The sequence below is a fragment of the Thunnus albacares genome, chromosome 23 (genome assembly GCF_914725855.1).
Source record: "Thunnus albacares chromosome 23, fThuAlb1.1, whole genome shotgun sequence".
NCBI lineage: Eukaryota > Metazoa > Chordata > Actinopteri > Scombriformes > Scombridae > Thunnus > Thunnus albacares.
In genome coordinates, this window is record NC_058128.1 from 6,272,017 (window position 1) to 6,295,791 (window position 23,775).

The 23,775-nt window shown below is 37.8% G+C and overlaps 1 protein-coding gene across 2 annotated transcripts in view; it reads right to left on the bottom strand.

Annotated features, from left to right (window-relative positions):
* Positions 1–1,347: 1,347 nt before the first annotated feature.
* The window catches only part of creb3l2 (cAMP responsive element binding protein 3-like 2), a 41,061-nt gene continuing 18,633 nt past the window's right edge, over positions 1,348–23,775 (bottom strand). Inside the window, exons 2-12 of one of the 2 annotated variants that reach the window (XM_044343527.1) lie at positions 13,744–13,990; positions 12,064–12,275; positions 11,868–11,946; positions 11,357–11,559; positions 10,809–10,955; positions 10,286–10,344; positions 9,810–9,878; positions 7,239–7,338; positions 6,876–7,005; positions 5,789–6,023; positions 1,348–4,237 (exon numbers count right to left, since the gene is read on the bottom strand). In XM_044343527.1, coding sequence (XP_044199462.1) covers positions 4,162–4,237; positions 5,789–6,023; positions 6,876–7,005; positions 7,239–7,338; positions 9,810–9,878; positions 10,286–10,344; positions 10,809–10,955; positions 11,357–11,559; positions 11,868–11,946; positions 12,064–12,275; positions 13,744–13,990 — 1,557 coding nt within the window. In that variant the 3' untranslated portion in view covers positions 1,348–4,161. The remainder of the gene's footprint in view (positions 4,238–5,788; positions 6,024–6,875; positions 7,006–7,238; positions 7,339–9,809; positions 9,879–10,285; positions 10,345–10,808; positions 10,956–11,356; positions 11,560–11,867; positions 11,947–12,063; positions 12,276–13,743; positions 13,991–23,775) is intronic. The other variant, XM_044343528.1, reaches the window with a different exon arrangement.

A 23,775-nucleotide genomic window follows, 5' to 3' on the forward strand; every position in this document is an offset into this window, starting at 1 on the left:
ACTGTGTACAATCTGTAACAATTATTGCATTGATTGATCCAAGTATACTTAGAAGAGCCCTTGCTCATGGGTTGTCATGTTGAACTGTGGAGTGGCTGAGGCCATGCAGTGAGGGTTCATGTTCAGGCTGGTTGAAAGGCTCTACAGTGCTTAAACAGGCATGATTGGTCCTACCTGTCTCAGTACAGCTGTTAACCCCTCTTCAATTAACTGCTAAGCTAAATACAATCCTACTCTACTGCTAGGAGTTGGCAGACCACTATACCAACATCTGTGATTTATTCATGTCTTCATAATTACAAACTGACAAGGGACATAATTATCAATGTCAATCATTAAGAGACCTTTCAGTCTCAACAACCGGGATGGAACATAGCATACAACAAACTCACATTGTATCACCATTTGATTTTGATATGTACACCCAACACCAATATGCTGTGCATCAAGACCTAAATACAATAGCTCTCTTTAGCCTCAAATAGCCTATAAGTGGCAGGTTCTGAGGATTGATGGCAACCAATATTTACCAGGAATTTACTGTAAATAGATAAAATAATCACATGCAATTAAAGCTTAAAGCTCTCCATACCATTAATGGGTGTTAAAAGAGGATATTTTGAATATAATTTTACATAATTTTTTTGTGTTTTACATCCATAAATCTGTGCTTTGATGGGGCAGTCTTAAGGATAAATTGGATAATTCTATGAATTTACAAAAGAATACTGTATAAATGTAAATGTATTTCTTCAATGTTTTTCTTTTTTTTGTACAGATGTATGGCAATATTTTATATATTTTTTTTAATTTTTATTTTACAACAGTTGGACTGTAAAAATGCAGATAATATCTACAGTAAATATCTGTATTTTTTTTTTTTTAATTCTCTGTAGAATAACTACAGATTTTGTTTTTTTACCACTATATGACATTAAGTGTTTAGCAACTTCTGCTGCCAGACTTTTTTTTACCAGTTTTTTACTTTTTATTTATTTATTTATTTATTACATTAAATTTAAAGTTTTGCTGTTAAAAAACAGAGTTGCCTTAATTTTCCTCTCATTAATAGGATGTGTATTTTTTGTATTATTTTTTTTTTACATAGAATTCAATGCAATTTAACATTCAAGTCCATTAAGTAATTGAATAATTCTGTTAAAAAACTATAATATTCCATTATATTAATTTACAGATTACAGCCTTTATTTTATGGTGAACATTTTTAATAAGAATAATTTACTGTGTTTTGTCTTTTTTTTTTTTTTACAGTGTATTTGTAAGGTTAGTTAATTGTCTTCTTATTTAACATTTTATCATGAACAGATCACACACAATCACAGGAAATATGCTTTTACTAAGGAAAATACTTTATTCATTTGAAAGCAAAAAAAGACAGAAAGCCTCGTTAAGGCCGGATTTACACAAGAGCAAAATATTGAAATGAAATCTGATTTGGATAAAAAAAAATTCTCTCCACTGGCTGCTAGTTTCACTCTAAACTAGAGAATTTTTTCCATAGAAATATTAAAATAGAATCAATATGTTTATCTGGCTGTTTCCCATGATTTCTCATCAGCAGTGAGGAATGTTCTGTAGTTTTGACGTCATGGAGCAAAAGACTATCATCAATGCAACAAAACGACATACATATTTGACAATAAATCTTTGATGATCTAGCCACTGGTCTACAACGCTTAAAATAAGAGTCCTAGACACACAAATCTCATTTTCCAGTCTCTGAACTGGGCTGGGATTGATTTCTGTTGACAGTTTGATTCGACCTCAGTTGTAAAATACATCCGGGCTTAATTAACTTTCATTCAGACAGTGGATATTACAGATTTTTTTTATACTGGTGACTGTTTCTATTTACAACATGAACATACAGTCTGGGTTCAGAGTCCAAGAAAGTCTGTAACACACATGAGAGAACATGTTTCATCAAAGCTCAGAAATTTAAAAACTCATCTGTAATGTAGTTCTTGAAAATGGACAGTTAAGACATTTAAAGCCGTGATCTGTAATCAACAAACTAAACCCAACAGCAAACTGTAAGACTGAGGCGTTGTACGTTCATAATTTATCAACAACACAGAATCCAAGCAGAGTGAATTATGGTTTGGTTTATAAACTACAGACACATTTAGACTTTCTTATTTATTAACAACTCATATTTACAAAAATAGATACTCTTTTTTTTCATTTCTGGGAAGAAATTTTTTTGGCAAATGCTGACAAAGATAGATAAAGACTCTCAGAGTTGACAGAGAAAGTGTGCAAGGCAAAAGCATCTCAGGATTAAAGGCCATAAAATACCATCAAACCATTCAGAATCTTTTTTTTTTTTGAGAACAGTCTGACATTTCTGGAAATACATTTATTTGCTTTCTTGCCGAGAATTACACAAGAGGATTGATACCACTGCTAAAGCAAACTGATTGTTAGCTCAGCTTAGCATACGACTGTGAACAGAGGGAGCGAGCTAGCTTAGCTCTGTCCAAATGTTGAAAAAACACCTACCAGCATGTCTAAAGCTCACAAATTAACACTTTTTATTTATCATTCATTTAATTTGTACGAAGACGGCACCTTGCGGTAACAGTTGGGAAGTCGCCGCTTCAGGCTAAGAAATAGTCTCACACATAACCCCCCGTAAAACTTAGTGGTTTTACACTTTTTGTACAGATGAAACAAACAAGATACAAAGTGTTAATTTGTGAGCTTTAGACGTGCGGGTAGGTGTTTTTTCATCCTTTGGACAGAGCCAAGCTAGCTGTGTCAGTCTGTTTCCAGTTTTTATGCTAAGCTAAGCTATCAGCCTGCTGCCTGTGACTTCATATTTAGCATACATCTAGGCGAGAAGGCAAATAAGCATATTTCTTTAAATAAAGGCAACATTATGGGATGCATAATAGTCATTTTGTGGTGTAGTTTGGTGCGCAACTGTGTGCACCAAACTGATAAGAGCAACCTCATAAATGTAGCCAATTAAGATGCTTTTGGTGAATAAAACTAACTAAAATCGTTTCTGCAGAAGACACCAAGTCTTAAATATTGACTCCTGACTTGCACACAGTGACCATCATGCAGACAGAACTAAGTCAAAAACGTCTGAAGCGTAGCTAACAGGGTCCCCACATGTCAAATATGAATGTTTCAAATATGAAAATCCACACTTTGCTTTTTGCATACACTCATTTTTGAGTATTTCAGTCAGTATTTACAGGCTTTTTTTAGTGTAGCTGCAGCTGGAGATTGGTCAGAACATCTATAATATATATTTTTATATATATATATATAAATAATATATATATAAAGTGTCCTGTGTGAAATGATATTCGCTCTTCAGCTACATGAAAACAATGGTCCTGCATTATTTGCATCAAGACTGTCGAGACACATTTTTTTCTCATTCTTTTGCGGCCAATCTATGAACTTTTAAACATCTACAAATATTTGTTTTTCATGGAAATATTCTTTTTTTTCTCAGATTTTCCAAACAAGCGCAGGAACCCCGAGCTAAGCCCTCGATGCATGAAACATCGAGGCAGATGAAGAAAATATTAACAATATATAAAAAGGGTAACAATAAAATAAAATAAAAAAAAACGCAAAATACAGTATGAACACAAACAAGTATCAAAATGGGATGTATGCATTACTGGAATGGAATAAAAACATTTAATATTAAAAGAAATACAACTACAAAGAGCAATAATTTTTGAAAAACAAACAAAAAGTTCTATAAATATAGAGTTTCTTGTCAGTGTCCTGTAAAAAGCCTCACATGTCATATTTTAATATACTTTCCACTGGAATAAATGCCACGTTATATTATTCACTAGATCGATTTGATGGTGGGTCAATTAAGACAACAGATAACTAAAATGTTTAATTTGTAGAAAACTATTCAGTGCAACTTTACTTCAGAAATGAAGGCAACCAGTGCCCCGTTATCTTATTATTAATTCTTATTATTACAGTGTATCTGATTAGGCAAAGATGGAAGAAAGAAAATGACCTAAAACAATCAGCAGTGGGAAGTATGAGGTTTGCTCCAGGACACTGAACCATGCTCTAGAGAGGAGAAGGGAGGGAGAGGGGAGGTCAAAGGTCATCACAGGGTTTAGGGAAGGTAGGGTTGGGGTGACATGAACCTCAGGAGGTCTCGTTGACCGTTCGCTCCAGCTCTATCACTTTACTACTGCTCTCATTCGTCCTCTGCTCCAGAGACCTGAGAGACGGAGAGAGGGAAGGGACAAAAAACAGAGGTGAGTGAGACAATCGCCAACAATTATGTCACCTTTCTTTCATCTTTACTTACATAATGAGCTCTGTGAAGCTCATAACTGACACTTCCTGTGGTGTTTTTAAGATTTTGTCTTTTGTCTGCTAACTTTCTCGTTAGTAACCTTTATCCCTCTTTGCTAAAAGTAGTTCATCTGTGTTTGGGTTGTCATGATTTTTTCCATATTGTTAGTGCCTTTGGTACCAGATGATGGGTTGCAGGATAAATATTACATGATTAACAGATTTTCCAGACTACTCTCTCTCCAATCCCTCCTTTGTCTTTTTCATGGGTTATATGCAACCTGTGAAGAATGATCGCAAGAGCGTCATTTTCAGCCTGCAAGCTTTATAAGGGACGTATCCTGCACATTTCCAGATCTGTATTTTTATTCTGGGGCTCTATCGGAATATCTTTGCATGATTTGCAGTTTAAAAAACTCCTTATTTATCTTATACTGGTCCTTTATGCAGCCCCTCAGTTAAGCCTCTGTCTGAAACAGGCCGTTTTAGCTCCTCTTCCTGATGAGCTTACTCTGATCTGATTGGTCAGCTTCTAGCAGCTTCCTCCGACTCCAGCGGCTACGTAAACAAAAAAGTTTGTTGGATTTCACTTCTTTTTCTTGTTATTTACTGTAATTTCTCAGATACATCTATATATGTTCAAGCCCGAATCTGATCAGAAATATGCAGAGGAGAACAACCCCTAGAACAACCTTAGCAATAAAGACTACAGAATGGACGGCCATTTGTAGACGTGCACTAACAATCTGACATCATCACGAGGAGGAAGAAGAGACAACTTTAAGCATTCAGAGCAGGTTGGAGCCCTGGCTTTTGACTTGCAGGCAGCATTTTTACATACGTTCACCTCAAGTTTTGGTGCTTTGATCATATTTAACAGACATCCGACATCATAACACTATAAAAATTACAGAAAATCACGAAAACGCATGAAATTTCCAAAGGCATGTCTATTTTATAAGGCTGCTCACATTATATTTTGAATGTCATGTCTCAAACTGATTTGCATGCACAAAAAAAAAAAAAAACAGCCTTTATACCAAGCACGCTCACATGAAAGAAAACAAATCAGATGGAGGTTTGAAATTACAGTCAATTCTACATTAAAATGCAGCAAAGGCTGCAAATTTGCATACAAAAAAATAAAAAATGAGGGCAAGGAGTCAAAATAAATTTTAATTGTGGGTTTTTATGGAAACTTTGGCAGCTGCTTGGCAGGCATTTGAATCCAAGATGACTTCTAGCTGGAGAGACTTTTTCACAGAAACATCCCGCATTTCAGCACACTGAAGGTTAATTGTAACTCCCTGCTTCAAGGTTTAAAGCTACATGAATTCTGTTGAAGTTACTATATTCGATTTAGGAAATATAAATATAAATGCAGCCCTAATCAATACTGAACATGATTTATTTTTTAACTGTCTCCCTCTGTTTATTCCAGATAACTGTAGTGTGTGTTGTTGTGTGTGTTTACCTGTGCAGGTCCAGCAGCAGGTTTTCTGATGTCTGCGTATCATTATTTTTACTCCTGAAAGGCGGGTGCGTCTCCGCCCTGCTGGGCTCCGCCCCGAGTTTCTGTTGCTCTGAGCGACGCCACGCCGCCATGACGAGAGCCGGCGTGTCCTCCCATTGCTCGGGATATTCTCCGCCCAGCCCGAGGAGGTGCGGTTGCTCGTCTTCGAAAGTTGATAACAGATTCCTCGATTTAACTGAAAGAAGGAAGGGAAAAAAAAAAGGTTAGAATTAATTTGTATTTTTGTATTTACAGTTACAATAACAGTTCTGGATAAACTGCAACAACGCTTTCTGTAACTTAAACAGGATAATAAAGTTTTTTTTTAACTATTCAGACTGCACACGCCCAGCGGCACCAGAGCATCCCACACACACACACACTTCATCACATTGTAGCACCACATGTTATCCTCTGCCCGCTGAAAAACAGTTCAGCCTGGCTGTGTGTGTGTGTGTGTGTGTGTGTGTGTGTGTGGGCGGGATGAGACTGGAAACTGAATTTGATTGTTAAGAAAATTATATCTGGTCTGTATTACAAAAGTGCGTGGGTGGTAGCAGAGAGGATGAAGTGTAAAGGTCAACTCTTCTAATTAGTCTCTGATGCTGTTATTGCTGAGCTGTAGGTGGAATTTGATTATTGGAAATGTTATAATTGGCCTCCACACTTTTATACCCGGGAACTAATGATTCATTACAATAGAACAGCGGGACAGGTCAGGTTTAGCTGAAAAAGTGACTCATGTATGTGTGTAAGTGTTTGCCTACTTCCAATAATTCAGACTAGAGAACAAAAGTTTTTTTAGTATCATTCAAAATATCAACTGAATTGTGATATCAATGCTATGAGTTACAAAAATGACACCAAACTGATGCTAAAGTTGCCCAAATCCAAAATTTTCTGCCTCTGAGTCAGCTTTAGTCACTGAATGAAGCCTGTGATATACGGTTGAAAGCTCCGCTGATAGTAAGTGGCACCTTTTGTGATGCTAGTAAGTGTTTAAATAAAGTTTTTTTTATGTGTGAATGTGTTTTGTGAGTGTAACTACCTGTGGTTGTGTAGGACTCTTTGACGGCCAGCTGTTTGGAAGTGTGGCCAGTTTCAGTGATGGTGGAGCAAGGAGTCAGACTGCTGGGGTAGAAACTCCCCAAAAACAGAGAGAAACACAACACGACCACCTACGGAGAGACAGAGAGGAAGAGGAAGAGGAAGAGAGGAAGAGAGGAAGGGTGGAGACAGAAAGAGAGAAAGAGGAATAAGTAAATTATGAATCACACAAAATGCTAAGCTGCTAATGAATGTTGTAAGCAGATGCTACCAATTCAATATTTTTAATCAATGTTTCATCACCACAATCTCCATCACACACACACACACACACACACACACACACAGAAACACACAATGGTACCATTAAGCATGATGATGTCTGGGTGCCAGCCACCCTGCAGGATTTGGGGACTTTTCCTGCCACCACCGCCTGCAGGGACTGCAGCTGCTGCAGCAGAGACCTGGGGAGGAGCAACACACACACACACACACACACACACACACACAGGTTAGACACATACGTTTAACATAACACGCATACACAGCTGACACACTCTACAGATGAGCAGAACAAGCATAAATGATTTGACAACACAGGATCAAGTGTAAATCATGTATCTATTATATGTGCATTGTCTCTTTTTAATGTGAACATAAATCTGCTCACAATAAAGCAATATTTTTGACGTTTGAGCACAATTAGCTGATAATATTTCTGTGTTTTTATTAAATACTTAATGCAGGACTTGTAATAGTAGTCAGTGAAGGTCCTGAAGACATTTTTCCTCATTAAACGACATCATCCTTTCATATCAGAAGTGTATCAGAACGCCGAAGGAAGAAATTAAATGCCTAAAATTCAACGTTATATAATCATAACATAAGAAAAAGTTCAACAAAAAAGTTTAAGGTCTTTCCACAGACTACCAGCAACATATTGATCGCTTCTGATGTAAATTTGTGATCAACTTAAGTCTCACGGTGACTAATTTATTGATTTTTGTGTTGTAAGTGTTTATGTCTTATTTTTAACATCCCTCAGTTCTTTGACTCAAGCTGTTTTCTGCTGCTTGCTTCATTAAATAAAAGGCAGCTGAGCTCTCAAAACAACACAAACACATTGTCCAGGTGCACCAGCGTCAACACACACACACACACACACACACACACTGAACCATAACCACTGACCCAAAAATCAATGTTTTACCAATTGGAGACACATCTTTTGTCCCCATTTGGAAAAGCTGCCCCCAAATAACTAGTCTTAAGTCTTGAATTTGACCCTGAAAGTAGCCTATGACTGACAGACACACACACACACACACACGCAACTGGTTCATTTAACTTTCAGACAGTGACGATAAAGCCTACTCTTTACCAGAGTGCAAAACAGCTGTGTTCCAGCCAGCTATATTTAACACACTGCACTCACTGGGTGCACCACACACACACACACACACAAACACACACACAAACACACCCAGAGTTCATCCATGCATAACGAGAGCAAACAACACAGTCTTTTTGAAGCAGCTCAAGCATTTTACATTAAAATAGCCTCATGATTATGCATGGATGCTAAATTGCAGCTGAGCAGATCGACGGGAAGCTTTTGATTCAGCTTTATTTGCAAGTAACAAAATTCAGTTAGTGTTTCCCGACACATCATCCTCGCACCTCTCCGCTACACTGTACAACAAACACACATGCCTCTGAATGTAAAAAAAAAAAAAAAAAAAGGAAGGGAAATAAAGGCAGGAGTTTAAAGGAGGAATCTCGGAGGAGGTTTGGAGGTTGCAAGGCAGAGAAATTTTTAGATCTGAGATCCTCCCCCTCCTCCCTTTTTCCTGGTGCTTTGATTGTCACCATTGTTGAGTATTTGTGACTGACATGAGTCAAACTTGTCAGCAATCCTGAAGCTCCCTCGTCAAAGTCAAATCTCTGAACTCTGCTGCTGTCTTTCCCCAAAAACTGTAAAAACCTTTGATCAGTTCAAGAGTCAGTTGAATCTGTTCCTAAGACTGGGTGTCAAGTATGTGGCCGAGAAAGAGAGGAATAGTCAAAAATAATACCAGCACCCAACATTAATCTCAGAGAACTGACACACAGTGGTGATGCCTGAGGACGTCTTCTGCTTAAAAACAAGCTTTACGAGGGTAGATTCAATTTTATGCACTATTTCTTGATAACTGTATTGCTAGTTTGATACAGCTGTGCAGGGAAAACAAGACACGACACGATAAGACGAGATAAAGATAAAATAAGATAAGATGAGATAAGTTGTCTTGGCTTGGGCTCAAGTGTTGCATATAGAAAAATATGAGGTCTCCATATGTACAAGACAAAATACACTATTGTACCCGTGCTACATAAAATAATATAACACAATGACCTGTGTAAGTGTCAGATCATATTTAAAAGAGTTAAAACAATAAAAAAGGTTAAAAGAAAAGTCCATAAATTAGACATCCAACTGAATAAAACACGTTTTTCTCTCACTACCCATCAGTACTGCATATTGCATTGGGTATAGTACATCCTAGTATACACAAGTAAACATCAATAGATTAAAAGTCACACAGGTTCTTTGTTCAGCAGTCTTATGGAGGTAGAGACAAAGGAGACCTTGAGACGGTCGGTTTTGAATTTACTGGCTCTATAACGTCTACCAGTTCATACCAGTATAAAATATATGATGGGTCCTTCAGTATTCTGTGTGCTTGTCTGTTTACAGTTTCCCCATAGATAGAGAAGAGGGATGGGTATCGGTAAACTCTAGATTTTAACTGGGTGCAGTGAGGGTGCTGTAGAGGTGAAGTATTGGATCTAAAATAAATCTTTCTGGTAATTAAGGAACTTTACAGTATATTCAATCAATCACATAATAATAATAAGTCAGTGTATGTCTGTATGTGTATCTGTACATTCTTACTTGTTTGTGCACTCCAGAGTTTCCACTTTCCTGCGTAGTTCACTGTTTTCGTTGGAGCAGGTCTCCACCCTGTGGTCAGACAGGAGAACTGCAGGTCAGTGACTGAACAGCTGCTCTCACACAATATAAATAACACGACTGGATGATTTATACACTGTCTGTGTTTTTGTTTATTCAGCGTATTCTAGATTTTTTTTCAGAACATCTTATATTTATTTACTTCTTCCAGCACATTAATATATTTGTTCCACGGCTGTTTTCATTCAGTTTGATCGTATCTATGTCAGCTCACATAAAGAGACTGTTTAAATCAGAAGATTACTTCATTTGAGAAAGAAATAGGTCAAATGAAATAGATAATGATGTAGAAGTAAATTCAAATGACACAAAACAAACTGTGGTTGTTTGTTCTTCAGAGTGATTCGGTCATTTTTTTATCCCAGTCGCTCTCATACAGTATGAGGAAGAGGACTTACTTCTTCTCCAGAGCGTCCATGTACTCTTTCTTCTTTCTGCGACTCTCTTGAGCTGAGATCTGAGAGAGAAAGAGAGGAAAAGAGACACTCACATCAGTTTGCTTTATGTGGGTTTGAGTTTGGAGACAAATACTAATATCTTAGACTGAAACTACTGCTGGGCCAAAAGCTGAGAGGTTCATATTCATTTAAGTTTTATTTACTCATAATCATATTTATTCTTGAACCAAAAACTACATGAAAAGATTTCTGCACACTGTCAATACTTATAATCTTCTAAGTATTTCATACTTTCTCAATAATGGATACTTGCTACTACTAATGAGTATTTGGTGAATTTCATATACGATATATATTTCATTGTGAGTATTGACAGTGTAAAGTTTTTCAGACATTTACACTGAAATATGTGCATCTGATTAATTCTCTTCAAGTAAGGAGATTCTAATAAACAACTTGAGTGGTACTGACCTTGACATTTTTAGTAAATAATATTAATCTCAATATATTCGTGTGACAGTACCTTATTTTTGATCTTCCTGCGGATCTTTTTCAGCGCCTTCTCCTCGGCTTTGGTGAGCGGCAGTTTGGTGGGAACCGGGTAACCTTCAGCCACCAGCGTGCGACGCTCCTCCTCGGTCAGGATCAGCGGGCCCGACCCCTGCAGTTTCTACACACACACAAAAAAGAGAAATATAAAGTGTTTATGACACTCAAAAAAGTACCAAGTTATAAAAATGCGTTCAATATTGGTTGAGATTGTTTTTGGTGTATTAGGAGGGTGCAGTATTTGTATGACACTCAAAAAGGTGTAAAATATAGTAGTTTGTATTTTTAATGGTCATAAGTTGTGGAGCAAAAACAGCAGAAAATTACCCCAAATTTCTTGTCATATGAACTTTGTAGACATGACTTATTATTTTTAATTTGATTAGTAATCGAAGAGTAATTTCAAAGCCTTAGATCGCAGGTGGTCAGAGAGTTTTTTGTGGAAAATCCAACTGTCAGTGTGTGAGATATTGTGTTCAGATGATGAACTCTGTGTCGGTGTTTTTTTTGTTCTTCACTCACATGAGGAGCGGTGAGCAGAGGGGAGTTGGACAGGGAGGAAGGACCGCGAGGAGACACCTTCAGGCTGGCCTGGGATGGAGCGGGGCTGGTGGGGGAGGTGGGGCAGGACAGGCTGGGCGGGGCGTGGACGGGGCTCTGGCTGCCCTCCGAGTCACTACCGTGGGAACTGGGAGGAGTGGGAGGCATCTGCAGAGACTCCAGACCTGAAACGTGATGCTTGATTGGTTAGCTATGTTGTTTTGTCTCAGCCAGACAAAAGCAAAAGAGAGGCAGAAATTTAAATTCCTGGGAGTAAAAGAAAATATGTTTAAGTGAATAAAGTTATTTTTAGAAGATCCTGATTTAAAGTACTTCTTGCATACTAGCATTAAAAATCAGTTATCTCATCTACTTGTGCTGTTATGCAGTCTGAGACGTTTTCACAGCAGGAACTTTCATGAACTGACCAGCAGGCGTCATTGTAACATCAGATAACTGACAAGAAGGAAGAGAGGAAAATTTGAATCCTGACCTTTGGGTGACAGATTGAGAAACTGGTCCACTTCATGAGGCTCCAGTTTAATCTGAGGGATGATGTTCTCCTCTTTTATCTGTAAAGAGACAGACAGGACAGATGCATATATAAAAAGAAAGTTTAAAAGCAGCGAAAAAATGTAATTAAAAATGTAAGTTTGGCTAGTTTTCATCTGTATTTCCTGAGCTCTCACCTTGACGCCTTTACCCTGGTTGTGACTGCTGACTGTAGTCTGAGCTGGGGCGGCTGCGGGGGTCACCGCAGGGCCCTCGGGTGCTTGGGACCCCTCACTGGAGGCCAGAGAGAGGGAGAGGGTGGGGAGGAGCGAAGGAGTCTCACACAAGAGGCTGTCGATGGCCTCATCCTGCTCCATGGGCCACTCGGCTGAATCCCCGTCGGACTCTGCTGCGGAGAAGGAAACACGGACTCTTGTTGGTGTCTTGTTTTGACAGATTTTAAATAGCCTGTTTTTTTTAAACCAACAAATATTTCTTCTCTATAAGCTTTAGACTGAGAATGAACCTGTAATAATAATAATAATAATACACTTTATTTATATATAGCACCTTTAAAAACACAGTTACAAAGTGCTTTACAATAAAAACAGAACACATTTAAAGCACAAAGAGGTTAAAATGACACAGTTGGCAGCCCTGATCTCCTCAGGCAGGTCGTTCCAAAGTCTAGCAGCCCTGACTGCAAAGGCTCTATCACCTTTGTGTATCAGTCTGGACCTTGGAACAACAACGATGCATTCGAGGATCTACAGGGAGCAGGAAGGGACATAGGGCAATAAGAGATCTGATAGATAAATTGGGGCGGGGCCTCTCTGGGTTTTGTAAGTCATCAATAATGTCTTGAAATCAATTCTGAAAGCAACAGGTAGCCTGTGAAGGGAAGCCAGGATCAGTGAAATGTGATGATGTTTCTTAGTCTGAGTTAAAATCCTGGCAGCAGATGAGCCGGAGGAGGGAGAGCAGAGAATTACAGTCGACTGGATATGAAGGCGTGAACAGTTTTGGTAGAAAGGAAAAGGTCTAATCCTTGAAATGTTTCTGAGATGATGAAAGCAGGATTGAAACATTGATTTAATACGTTTGTCTAAACTGAGGTTTTGATCAAAAATGGCACCAAGATTTCTGCAATTCTGAGTTATTGAATGAGACAATGAACCGAGACTGTAGCTGCACTATTAGCACTGTACAAATACTGAAGTACTTACTCTATTTATTTATGATATTTCCTTATAAAGAACCTCATCTGGTTAGATTTACTTTATCAGCTCTCCTCCCTGTTTATTGAACTTTTGGTCCAACCCACTTATCAGTAAGACTTTGTGGTGAACTTTATTGACTCTTTATCATTTTAAATCTGGAGCTAATGGTTAATAAGTAATTTAACTATACTTTAACGATCAGTAATAATCCACTAACAAAAAAAACTTCGGGGTTGTAAGTCAGTTGTAAATTTTATTAATGTGATCACAAATGTCATTAGGTCATATATGAGAAAAGGCCCTTTCACTACAATAGCCAGTCAGGTCTGTAGTTATAAATGTTAATATGTTGTTGATAACTTGGGAGTTTCAGAAGTTAGAAGTTTCGGCTTCTCGAATGTAAGGATTTCAAACTTTTCTGTGTCATTCATGTTCATAAACTGAATATCTTTAAATTTTGAACTGTTGATGAGATAAAAACAAAACATTTGATGACATCACCATGAGCTCCAAGACGGGTCATTTTTCATTATTTTCTTGTCTTTTTACATGTTTTTTATTGCTTATAAAGTCAACTTTTCATGTGTAAAAAGAAGATTGGGTTCATCTTTCAAAAGCATACTTATGCACACTCTCAGGTGATAATCTGCGTCTCACCTGCTTCGCTGCCTTGCTCTCCGGTCAGGTGCGACAGGGGCGACTGTGGTCGGCTGTCGCCGCACAGCGAGTAGCTGTGCTCAGCGGTGATGTGCGGGGGCAGAGGGGAAGATGGGGACAGGTCGCCTCCGTCCTCCCCTTCCATGGCCTCCTCCACGCCGCCTCTCACTCCAGACAGGAAGGGGTCGCTGAGCAGCTGGCCAAGCAAAGCATCCTGGGAGAGGTCGTCCAGAAGCTCGGAGAAGTGCTGCACAAAAGAGAAAGAAAACGCCGTAAATATCATTCAGACAAAAGCACAAAATATCAATTTGAAGCCATCAGACACATTCAGAAGGAGACAGGTAATTATATAAAACCACATTGTGAGGAGTCTCTCAGTAATTACTATCTGTTTTTTTTTTGATTGGCACCTTTCCTTGAATGTGTCCCCTCAGTTCTCCCCCGGGGGAAAAAGCAAGGAGCCGATCTTGTAAAACTGTCTTTAACTGAAGACAAACTGGGGCTGAAAAAATCTCACTCACTAATCAGTGTTTCCCTGTGTGTGTGTGTGTGTGTGTGTGTGTGATTCTCAGTGCGGTGACACATTTACAAAACACACGAAGAAGAAGTTAACAGACAAGCCTTTCTCCTCCCTGTTACACTTAATCCCTTCTTTCACCCCCCCCCCCCCTTCATCCCTCGTCCTCCTTCACGACATTCCTGTTGCTGCATTCCTGCCCTCCATCTATCCTGCTCTCTTATCTTTCTCCCCCATCAGTGTATGCATCATCCTCCTCTGCGCTCAGGTGTTATGACTGACATAAACAAAAGGAAGCCAAAGCAAATTCCGGCTGGAGATGTGTTGATAACATACTGACATAATTTCTCCTGTGTTTTGTCAGTTACTCGCAGCTGGATTTCTGTATTTCTTTGAACATTTTCAAACATGAAATTTGTGGATAAAACCTGTAATTAGTGTCCAAACACTCATTACACCCTCATATTATGCATCAAAAACAAAAATGTGTAGTTTCTATGAATGAATATCAACAAGGAGCTGGTATCAAGGAAATCTGAGCTGATGTGAATATTTTATGGTTTCTTTAGTTTTCTATGACAGTAAACTGAACATCTTTGGATTATGGACTGTTGGTCGGGACAAAACCAGACACTTTAGGTTGCATCTTGGACTTTGGGAAATAATAATCAACATTTTCCACCATTTCTGACATTTAAACAACTATCTAAATAATCGACAGATTAAACAATAATGACAATAATGCAAATTATTATATTATATTATAGATTTTTGGTAAGTACAACAGATTTTGATTCATTTCTGTGCCTCATTATGGACTTGGACTGTTAGTTTTTGCACAAAACTCATCTTCATTTATTAGTTCATATGTTATATATATTAAAATGCCACCAGTTCATCTCCATACAATGAAAAACTTAACATATACACAGTATGAAGTCATTCGTATATGAGCATTTGTATATATGTACACATGAAAACAATAAATAATAAACTTAAACCCTAGGCTTAACTTTATAATTATATGTTTTTGTCTTGTTTGGAGTGATGTGTTTTTCCCCATGTGGATCGATAAAGATTAATTTAATGTTACAAATGTGCGACATCCACATAAAAAAATGCTAAATGAAGACTTGTGTGTTTCCAGTTCTGTCCTGACTTGAACTCAACTCAGTGCTCCAAAAAAATGTCTGATGTAACTTCTGTTACCGGGCAGAATAAGCAGAACTAGTCCAATGGCAATATTAAACATTTCGGGACAGTTTGGTCTCGGCCAATGAGACTGAAATAAACAATTTAAACCAAACATATAAAGCTGTGGCTTAAGAAGAGAAAAGAAACAATCTACAGCCAAAATTTTTAGTTATGTAACTTCAGACAGAAGATGGATGACAGATGATGTGCGGATGGATGGAAGGATGGATGGAAAAGCGAGAGTGAAATCAAGATGGAGGAAACAGGAGGAGGGTGGAAGGCCGAACGCCAAGCATGTGGCTTCAATTACAGGGTGAGAGAGGAAGAGAGAGAAGGAGAGAGAGAGAGAGAGAGGGAGGCTGGGACTTTACTTCTCGCATTTTCTCTCTCTCTCTCTCAGACACACACACACACATAAAGTGAAATGACCTCTTCACTGCACACTCCTGCCACTGTCTGCTGCCCTATATGGCCCGGATTCAGGCCTGTGTGTGTGTGTGTGTGTGTGTGTGTGTGTAATGCAAACACTGACAGCATACCGTGAATCTATTCAGGAGGGGGGGAAGACAAATATTTACACATTTATCTAACAGTGGGTCCATTTCCAACTCACCATCAGTGTGTGTCACCGTGACATAAACAAGCCACGATATGAGTGTATAGGATGGTGTGTGTGTGTATGTGTGTGTGTGTGTGCGTGACCCATTGCACTGTGGGAAAACATTTACGGTAGTTTATAACCTTTTACTTCCCCTCTCAAGTGTCTCCTGGCAACCACATCTCCGTGGTTACTGTGACTAATCTTATTGTTGCTGATGTTGCTGCTTCATGTCTTATAACACACTGACAGTGATGGGTTTCGCTGTGACGATGATGATGATGATGATGATAGTAATTACAATGTCTGCTTTTGCAGTGACACAGAGAGCTACAAAAATCTTATATTTATATATATTTGCTGCATATCTACAAAAATAACTCCATGAAAAGTTTATTCAAAGTTTGAAGAAAAATGGTTTGAAAATGTCTCATCAGAAGCAAAATTAAGGACATATATCTTTATTTTTATATAAAGATATAGAGTTTATCTTTACTTGCATAGTTGGCAGATTCAAAAATATTCAAGTTTTACAGTCTTGCACAGCACACAACACAGTTTACAATGATAACAGAGATTCTTAATCATTTTCTCTTAAAGCCTCTGGAAACGTGGCTTGAAATCATAAAAATGCATTTATGATATCAAAGTTGAGTGTCTCGTTAAGCTTCCACAAAAATCTGAATGAAAATAAACATTCATAACATTCATTAGAAAACCTGGCTCAAAAACAGCTCATTTGGCAGATCCCAAATTAAATGATTAATAGCCAATCATGGATTTGCCTTTCCAGGGGATTTAATAATTAAATAGCTAAACTGATTCAGACAGATGTAGACAAAAGCTTCTCATTTCTAGCTGAGAAATGACAACTGTCTCTGTGAGTTTATCAGCTGGAGAAACTCAGCAAATGAAGCAAACGTTATGAATTGATCAAAACGTTGCCTCCTGCTGACTTTCTAATGTTTCCAACTGACTCATTTTACAACAAGAATCCTGTAATAGGGTCTTAAATATGAACTTCACAGCTACATGGTTCTTGCATTGCAACGTAGAGCTCAGACTGTTATATATGTGCCCTGTTTATCTTATATAACGGGATTAGCAAGACAGAGGTTTGACTATTTATGGTATTTTCAAACAAATTGGATAATTTAAGTAGCATTTATCTTATTATACATGTTGAGTCAGTGTTTGACAGTGAAATTCACCTTAAATACTGTAGATTTTCTTTACTTTTTGTAGTCTTATCCTGTATCTAGCTTCTATGAATTTGATGAGTATATAGTTTTTTTGTATATGTTAACCTTAACTGTTAACGTAGTATTTGCTGGTTCCTGTAAGAATTATCTGGATTTTTTTATTGTTGTTGTTGTTGATCAGAGATTCAGGTTTGGTTTCAGCTCAAAAAGATGTGATGTGAACAGAAAATGCAGGGTGTAGTTTTTAAAGGAGGCGTAATTATAGTCCGAAACCCATCCTTAGAAATCTAAACCACATAAGTGATTCTGTGGGTTCAAATCTTCTTCTTCTAGGATTTTCAACCTTTTCTCTTTTTACTTCCTGCTTTACAAAACACCAGGAAAAGCCCTAAAAAAAAAATCCTCCTTTAAAATCCTCTTAAAACGTGAAAACATGAGAAATAAATGATCAACTCCGACCAAATGAAGAAATAAATCCTGGTCCTTGTTTAAGTCTACAGGAAATGGGAGCGGTCCAACTACGCCTGCATGAAAACAGAACCGCACCAAAGACACATAGCGAGGCTTTATATGCTCCCTGTCATTTCTGCAGTCACAGTGTGTGGTTGTGGTTGTGTGTGAAAAAAAAAAAAAAGCGATGTAGGGCAGTGGATCGGGCTGCAGGATCAGTCACTGAGTCGGGTGTAACTCATCACACACACACAACAGTAACCTCTTTGTCTTTGCAGCCCAACAGAGAGGTGTTATTTAGGGCCGACTGTAACTTGACTCCCTCCAGCTGGGAGCCAGAACCTCAAGAGGTTCAAGCCTTAATGGGAAAAGTGGGAGTTAAACTGGAACTAGGACGAGAATCTGTAGGTCAGTAACTATTCTGAGGGAGAAGTGGTGATAACAAAGAGGCTATTCTCATATTTTTATGAATAACATTACCGAGAAGCAGAGAACAACGCTGAAAGTGCAGATCATAATCTTTTAATTGAGGCCACAATGAAGGCTGTAGATGGAAGAGTGATTATCCCTCGACGTTTCTGGTAAAACATCAGTGTTGTGCACAGAAATCGTGAGTCAAGCAAGCAGAAATATCCTTTTTTTTATAAGCTTAGCTATACTTTTAATATGTATGACCTTAATCATCAGCTAAAAACACCGAAGGGCAAACTCCAAACAAGGTCGGAAAACTGTGTCGAACAATCAGCAGCAGAGTTATGTGTCAAAGAAAATGATTAGCTAAAGTTTGAGACATCATTCTGTGCATTATGGGTAAAGAAAAAATGATTCAGGAGCAATTTTAGCACTAAAATGAGCTTTGGAAGGTTTACAGTTCTTCTATGGTTAAAAAAGAAAAACAGTCTATTGGGAAATGTTGTCACTGACTAACAGTATAACTACATCCTGTCCAGATGGAAAACAAACATTTAGTTCATATGGAGGGGTGACATGTTTTTGCTCTTAACTGCAGTCAACAAAATAATTTATCATCATCATCATCATCATCGCACCATGAGTAAGACCTCAGAGTTCACTGTCGGGAGGGAACGTGACAGTGGCCTCAAGTTGACAACATATTTACCCCAGACGGAGATCATTTTGAACTGTTTTTCACTTTCTCTTTTACTAGAAATGTATTTCAAGATAAGCTGCAACTTGATCTGTGTCACTGTTTATTGATTCAGATCATTACAATTACAATTTGTTTAAAGTTCAGTTCCCAAACATCTCTTAAAGGTCCAGTGTCCTTCGCTTCCAAGTGTGTAGGAGAAACCTTAAGGTCCTCTCTAGAGCCAGTGTTTGGTTTGTCCTTTCTGGGCTACTGTAGCTACTGTAAACATGGCGGTGCAACATGGCCGCCTCCATGGAAGAGGACCCGCTCCCTACGTAGATATAAAGGGCTCATTCTAAGCTAACAAACACACAACGATTCTTATTTTCAGGTGATTAAACACTAATGAAAACATACTTATGAAGTCCGTTCTGCTAGATGCAACTAAATTCTACATATCTTTAAAATCCAGTGCTGGCATAATTTTAAAATCTTGTTTTCAAGTTGATCAATTGAAATATGAAAAGAAGAATATCTGATAGGAACGAGGGCTGAGGACTGAACATCAATCAAATAGTGTCTGTAACACCAAATATCTAAAACTATTTAAGAAAAAAATAATATTAAATCAGTTCTTTTTCACCTTTAGTTACTCTTTAATCACACATTGCCTGATTTAAATCAAAATAGTTATTTTACATTGTACTTTGTTTAGGGAACATTTTTGAACAGATTAAACACTGATGAAGTTGAAATATTTGGCGTAACTTGCTGAATTAAAAAAGTTTTTGAAGATGCTCAGCGAATAAAGATATTTAAAAAGTATTATTTTGTGCTAGCTTCAAAAATCAGGTTTCATTTAGACGTCAAAACATTTAAAATATTTAGGAACGCAAATACACCCCCATACTAAAAAACCTCCATCATGCTATTTGCTAAAGTTGAGCTGTAATAATTAGTCGATAATTTGATTAGATTGATCAACAGAAAAACTACTTTGACACTATTTTACAATTTTTACTTTTATACATCAATCTTGATAATTGAATAATTGTTTTAGTAATTTTCTAAGCAGAAATGCTAAATGTTTGACGGTTTCAGCTTCTCAAATGGGAGGATTTGTCTTAAACTGAATATCTTTCAGACAAATTAAAACATTTAAAAATGTCGCCTTTAACTCGGGGAAATTATAACCATCACATTTCACTCATTTCTGACATTTTATAGACAAAGCGATTAATCCTTTAATCGAGAAAATAACTGGCAGATGAATCAATAAAGAAAATAATCATTAATTGCAGCTCTAAGCAGAACAATTTGTGTCCATGTTCTCATCAGCTGGAAAGTAACAAACCAGTTGTCTTGTCTCCCAGACAAGCTGGTGAAATCCTGAGAAGCTACGAGGTAGAGAGAGGCAAGTGATAAGTGATAATAAAACCCGGACAGCTGTGTCGGTCACTATTTATCGGCTAAATTAGCGGTCTGAGAGCGAAGGGGAGAGGAAGGAATGTCTTTCCTGGTCTGTAATTGTTCTGCATGTGTGTCTGTTTTTAACCCTTAATGACCAGAGGTTTAAGTTTCAGAGGTTAGACAGGAAGCGGAAAGTTTGATGATGTAACACCTTCCTCCCCCTGAGAGGCAAAAACCAGATGTGTGAGAGTAAACCGTAAAAAATGCCTCAAAATACCTAAGACACACACACACACACACACACACACACACAAAGCCACACAGGGTCATCTCCCTCCACTGTGTTTCCACTGAGTGTGTCTAGTAGTGCATGTGTGTATGTGTGTGTGTACCTTTGCCCTTGACTCATCTCTGTGTACTTTTGCTGATGACACAGCTTCACTACACAAAGCCTGCAAACACACCAATAAAAAGGGCAAACACACACACACACACACACACACACACACACACACACACACACACACACACACACACACACACACACACACACACACACAAACATACATACACTAAAACACACACACACTAAAACACACACAAATTAATGTCAAGATAAACTGAATGACTCATTACTTAACTTTGGATCCAGGTTCTAGGTTTAAAACAAACACTGATTACCAACACGTGTGCCATCATAGCTTGATAACCAGTAGAAAAGGTAAAGAGATATCGAAACCAGTTACACAAACCAGTGCTGAAAGATCTCCGTCTGCTCTCTGCAATCAATTATTGAGAAAAAAGTGAAAAAAATCTTTAATTATTTAAACTTTGAGTACAATTTTCTAATAAGTCACCTTATAAAAGGGTTATAAGCTGCAACTGGCTTCATTAATGGTTAAGATATAATATTATGTATATTTTTATAATAAAATATAATAAATTAATCGTTAATACATTATTTACTATACTTAACATATTAGTTATAAGCTTTTAAAATAATAACTTTTGTGTAGCTGAGTGAAAATTTTGGTGACTGTTGAGTCATTAATGGTCAAGTCATTGATAAAAAGGTTTCTCACTTTCTAATAAGCCGACAAGTCTGAAGTTATTAAGTCGTTAATAAAGACTAATAAACATCAATTCTGTAGTTATTTATTTTAATAAGTCATGATAAAAAGTCTCAAGTTGGCCGGTGGCAAAAGTTAGTGAGTCATCTGCTATTATAAAAGCCAATAAGTCATTAATAATTGTTTCTTTCAATAATCTAAATCTGCAGTTGAACATTTTAATAAATTGTTAATAAGTAAACTTTGGTCAAGATGCTCTGCAGCAGTTTTCCAGAAGGTCAAAGGTCAAACTCTCCACTGGAGGAAACTTCCTCATGAATTAACAAGACAAAGCAACTATATATGTAGCCATAACCTGGAAACCCAAACATCTTTATAATAGATCAATAAAGCATCAGTAAAAGATTTATTAACTATTAATAAACCAATTATTTATGCTAGGTAAACTCTCTACAAAGGGTGTCTTATCAGAAAACACTTGTATCAGTATCAGAGTCCAAATATTTGTGCACGATATAAAATGTCACACAAATGGAGGCGCTGGGAAGATGAATCTACATATAATACATCCTCACAGATGTTTACAGACATTAACGTAGTGGAAACAAAAAGCAGAGAAAAAGAAGCAAGTTTCTAAAACACAAATCCAGTTTCAGTTTCAGGTATCTCACAGGTTTTTGAATATGAGGCTGAAAGTGTGACAGTCCCCAAAGTATCTCCATGAAAAAAACATTCAGCATCTTCTTGAACTTTGTATTATAATATTGGGGAGTTTCATTTTTAATTTTAAAACTTGTTATCCTAGTTGGTGGTTCAGTGCTTTCCTCATTTGCATCTTGAAGGACAGAATAGTTTTCATTCTTCTCAGTTTCCCAGCTGGTCTTAAACTCTCCTGAAATCCTGTTTCTCTACTTTTTTTTTTTTTAGATATTTCCCCACTTTCTGGCCCTCTGGTCAAATTCCTAAAACACTCTGAGATAATAAAAAAAGCACAATATTTGCATATTTGAACCTCAGTTGCTGTAGTGACGCTGTTTTAGCATTGTTAGCATTCATGACTGAAGCCGGCAGATCTCAGTGCTGCAGCTGTAAGCCAAGGTACAGCAAGTACCCGCTGGAATGCTAACAATGTGTGCAAGCTGTTTCAACACTTAGCTGAAGTACATGTGTAGAAACTTGATCTGCACAGCAGCAGTAGCAACAGCAGCGGCAGGGATTCCTTCATTCAATGGCTCTAAATAATATCTTTGATAACTTGTCAATGAATTCAACCGCACAGAAATGACAGGATTTGAGCGTAGGATTTCAGTGTAGACAGCTAATAACAACAACGTTTTAGCCTTTATTTTGACCTATTATTAAAATCTTTTTAACACCAAAATGGTTCAAAAAATTACAAGGATTTTGTCTTTTTTCCTACTGTCAATTGTTTGTTGCCATGCTAGCAACTCCAAGACGCTGTGATGCTCATTACAGACCAAAAAAAACCAAACTTGTTTGATGGAAAAATTATGATCAACTTTTTAGATTTTTAACACTCGTAGGACAAAGGTGTCCGTTAAAAGGGTTTATCTTCTGTATGGTGGCCATTTTAGGACATCTCAGACTCAGCCTGTCAGGCTCAGCTCTACATTGTCAGACGTGGCTCAGTTTTTCATACGTGTATTGATGATTGCTAACATTAGCATGTTAGCACAGCATGCTTAAGCTTAGCATATTAGCATGCTATGTTGGTATTAAATGCAAACTACAGCTGAAACTGATTAATTCTCTCTGCATTGCCGGACATGTGGAAACGGTTACCACATGGTGGCGCAAAAGAAAAAGATAATAGCCTCTAAATTCTTGTATTTTTCCAGCATGTATAATGTTATATATGGGCAGCATGTGCCCATGGCGCATGCTCACTAGAGATTTCCACCTGCTGAGACAGATAACTTCCGACTTAGCTCTCTGGCTAGCTTGAATGGGGATAAAACGATTCAATCATGCAGCTCTTCTAGACTTTTGAAATGTGATTGGACTGAATGGATCCGATTCTGATAGTGAAACGAGTCATTTAGTGGGGGTTGTGACGCTCAAAAAAATGTATCCGCTGATCTACAGATGTCTCTTTCACAAATTAAGTCTGTGGGAAAAAGGCTTTATGGACTAGTGTGCATCACGTGACTTTGTAATTACACGGTTTGGCCAGTGTGTAAAATTTGCTTCAAAGCCCGGCACGCTTCCATTATTCAGTTCTCTTTATACATCCATGACGACGGCGGGATGTGTGTAATATGTTCGGCTTTTCCTGGTGGCCCCTGATTGGTTGACACCACAAGCCAACTGGATCTGGGGTGGAACATTTTATTGTGCGATTATCTGCCCAATTGCTGCTTCCATATTAGATAACATTTACCCCCTGAAGGCAGGCAAAACATTGTGGTACTGTGGTCACAACTGTAAAGTGAAAGCAATTGCTAAGTGGCCATTAGCCTAGCCGCTAGCCACCAGCAGCT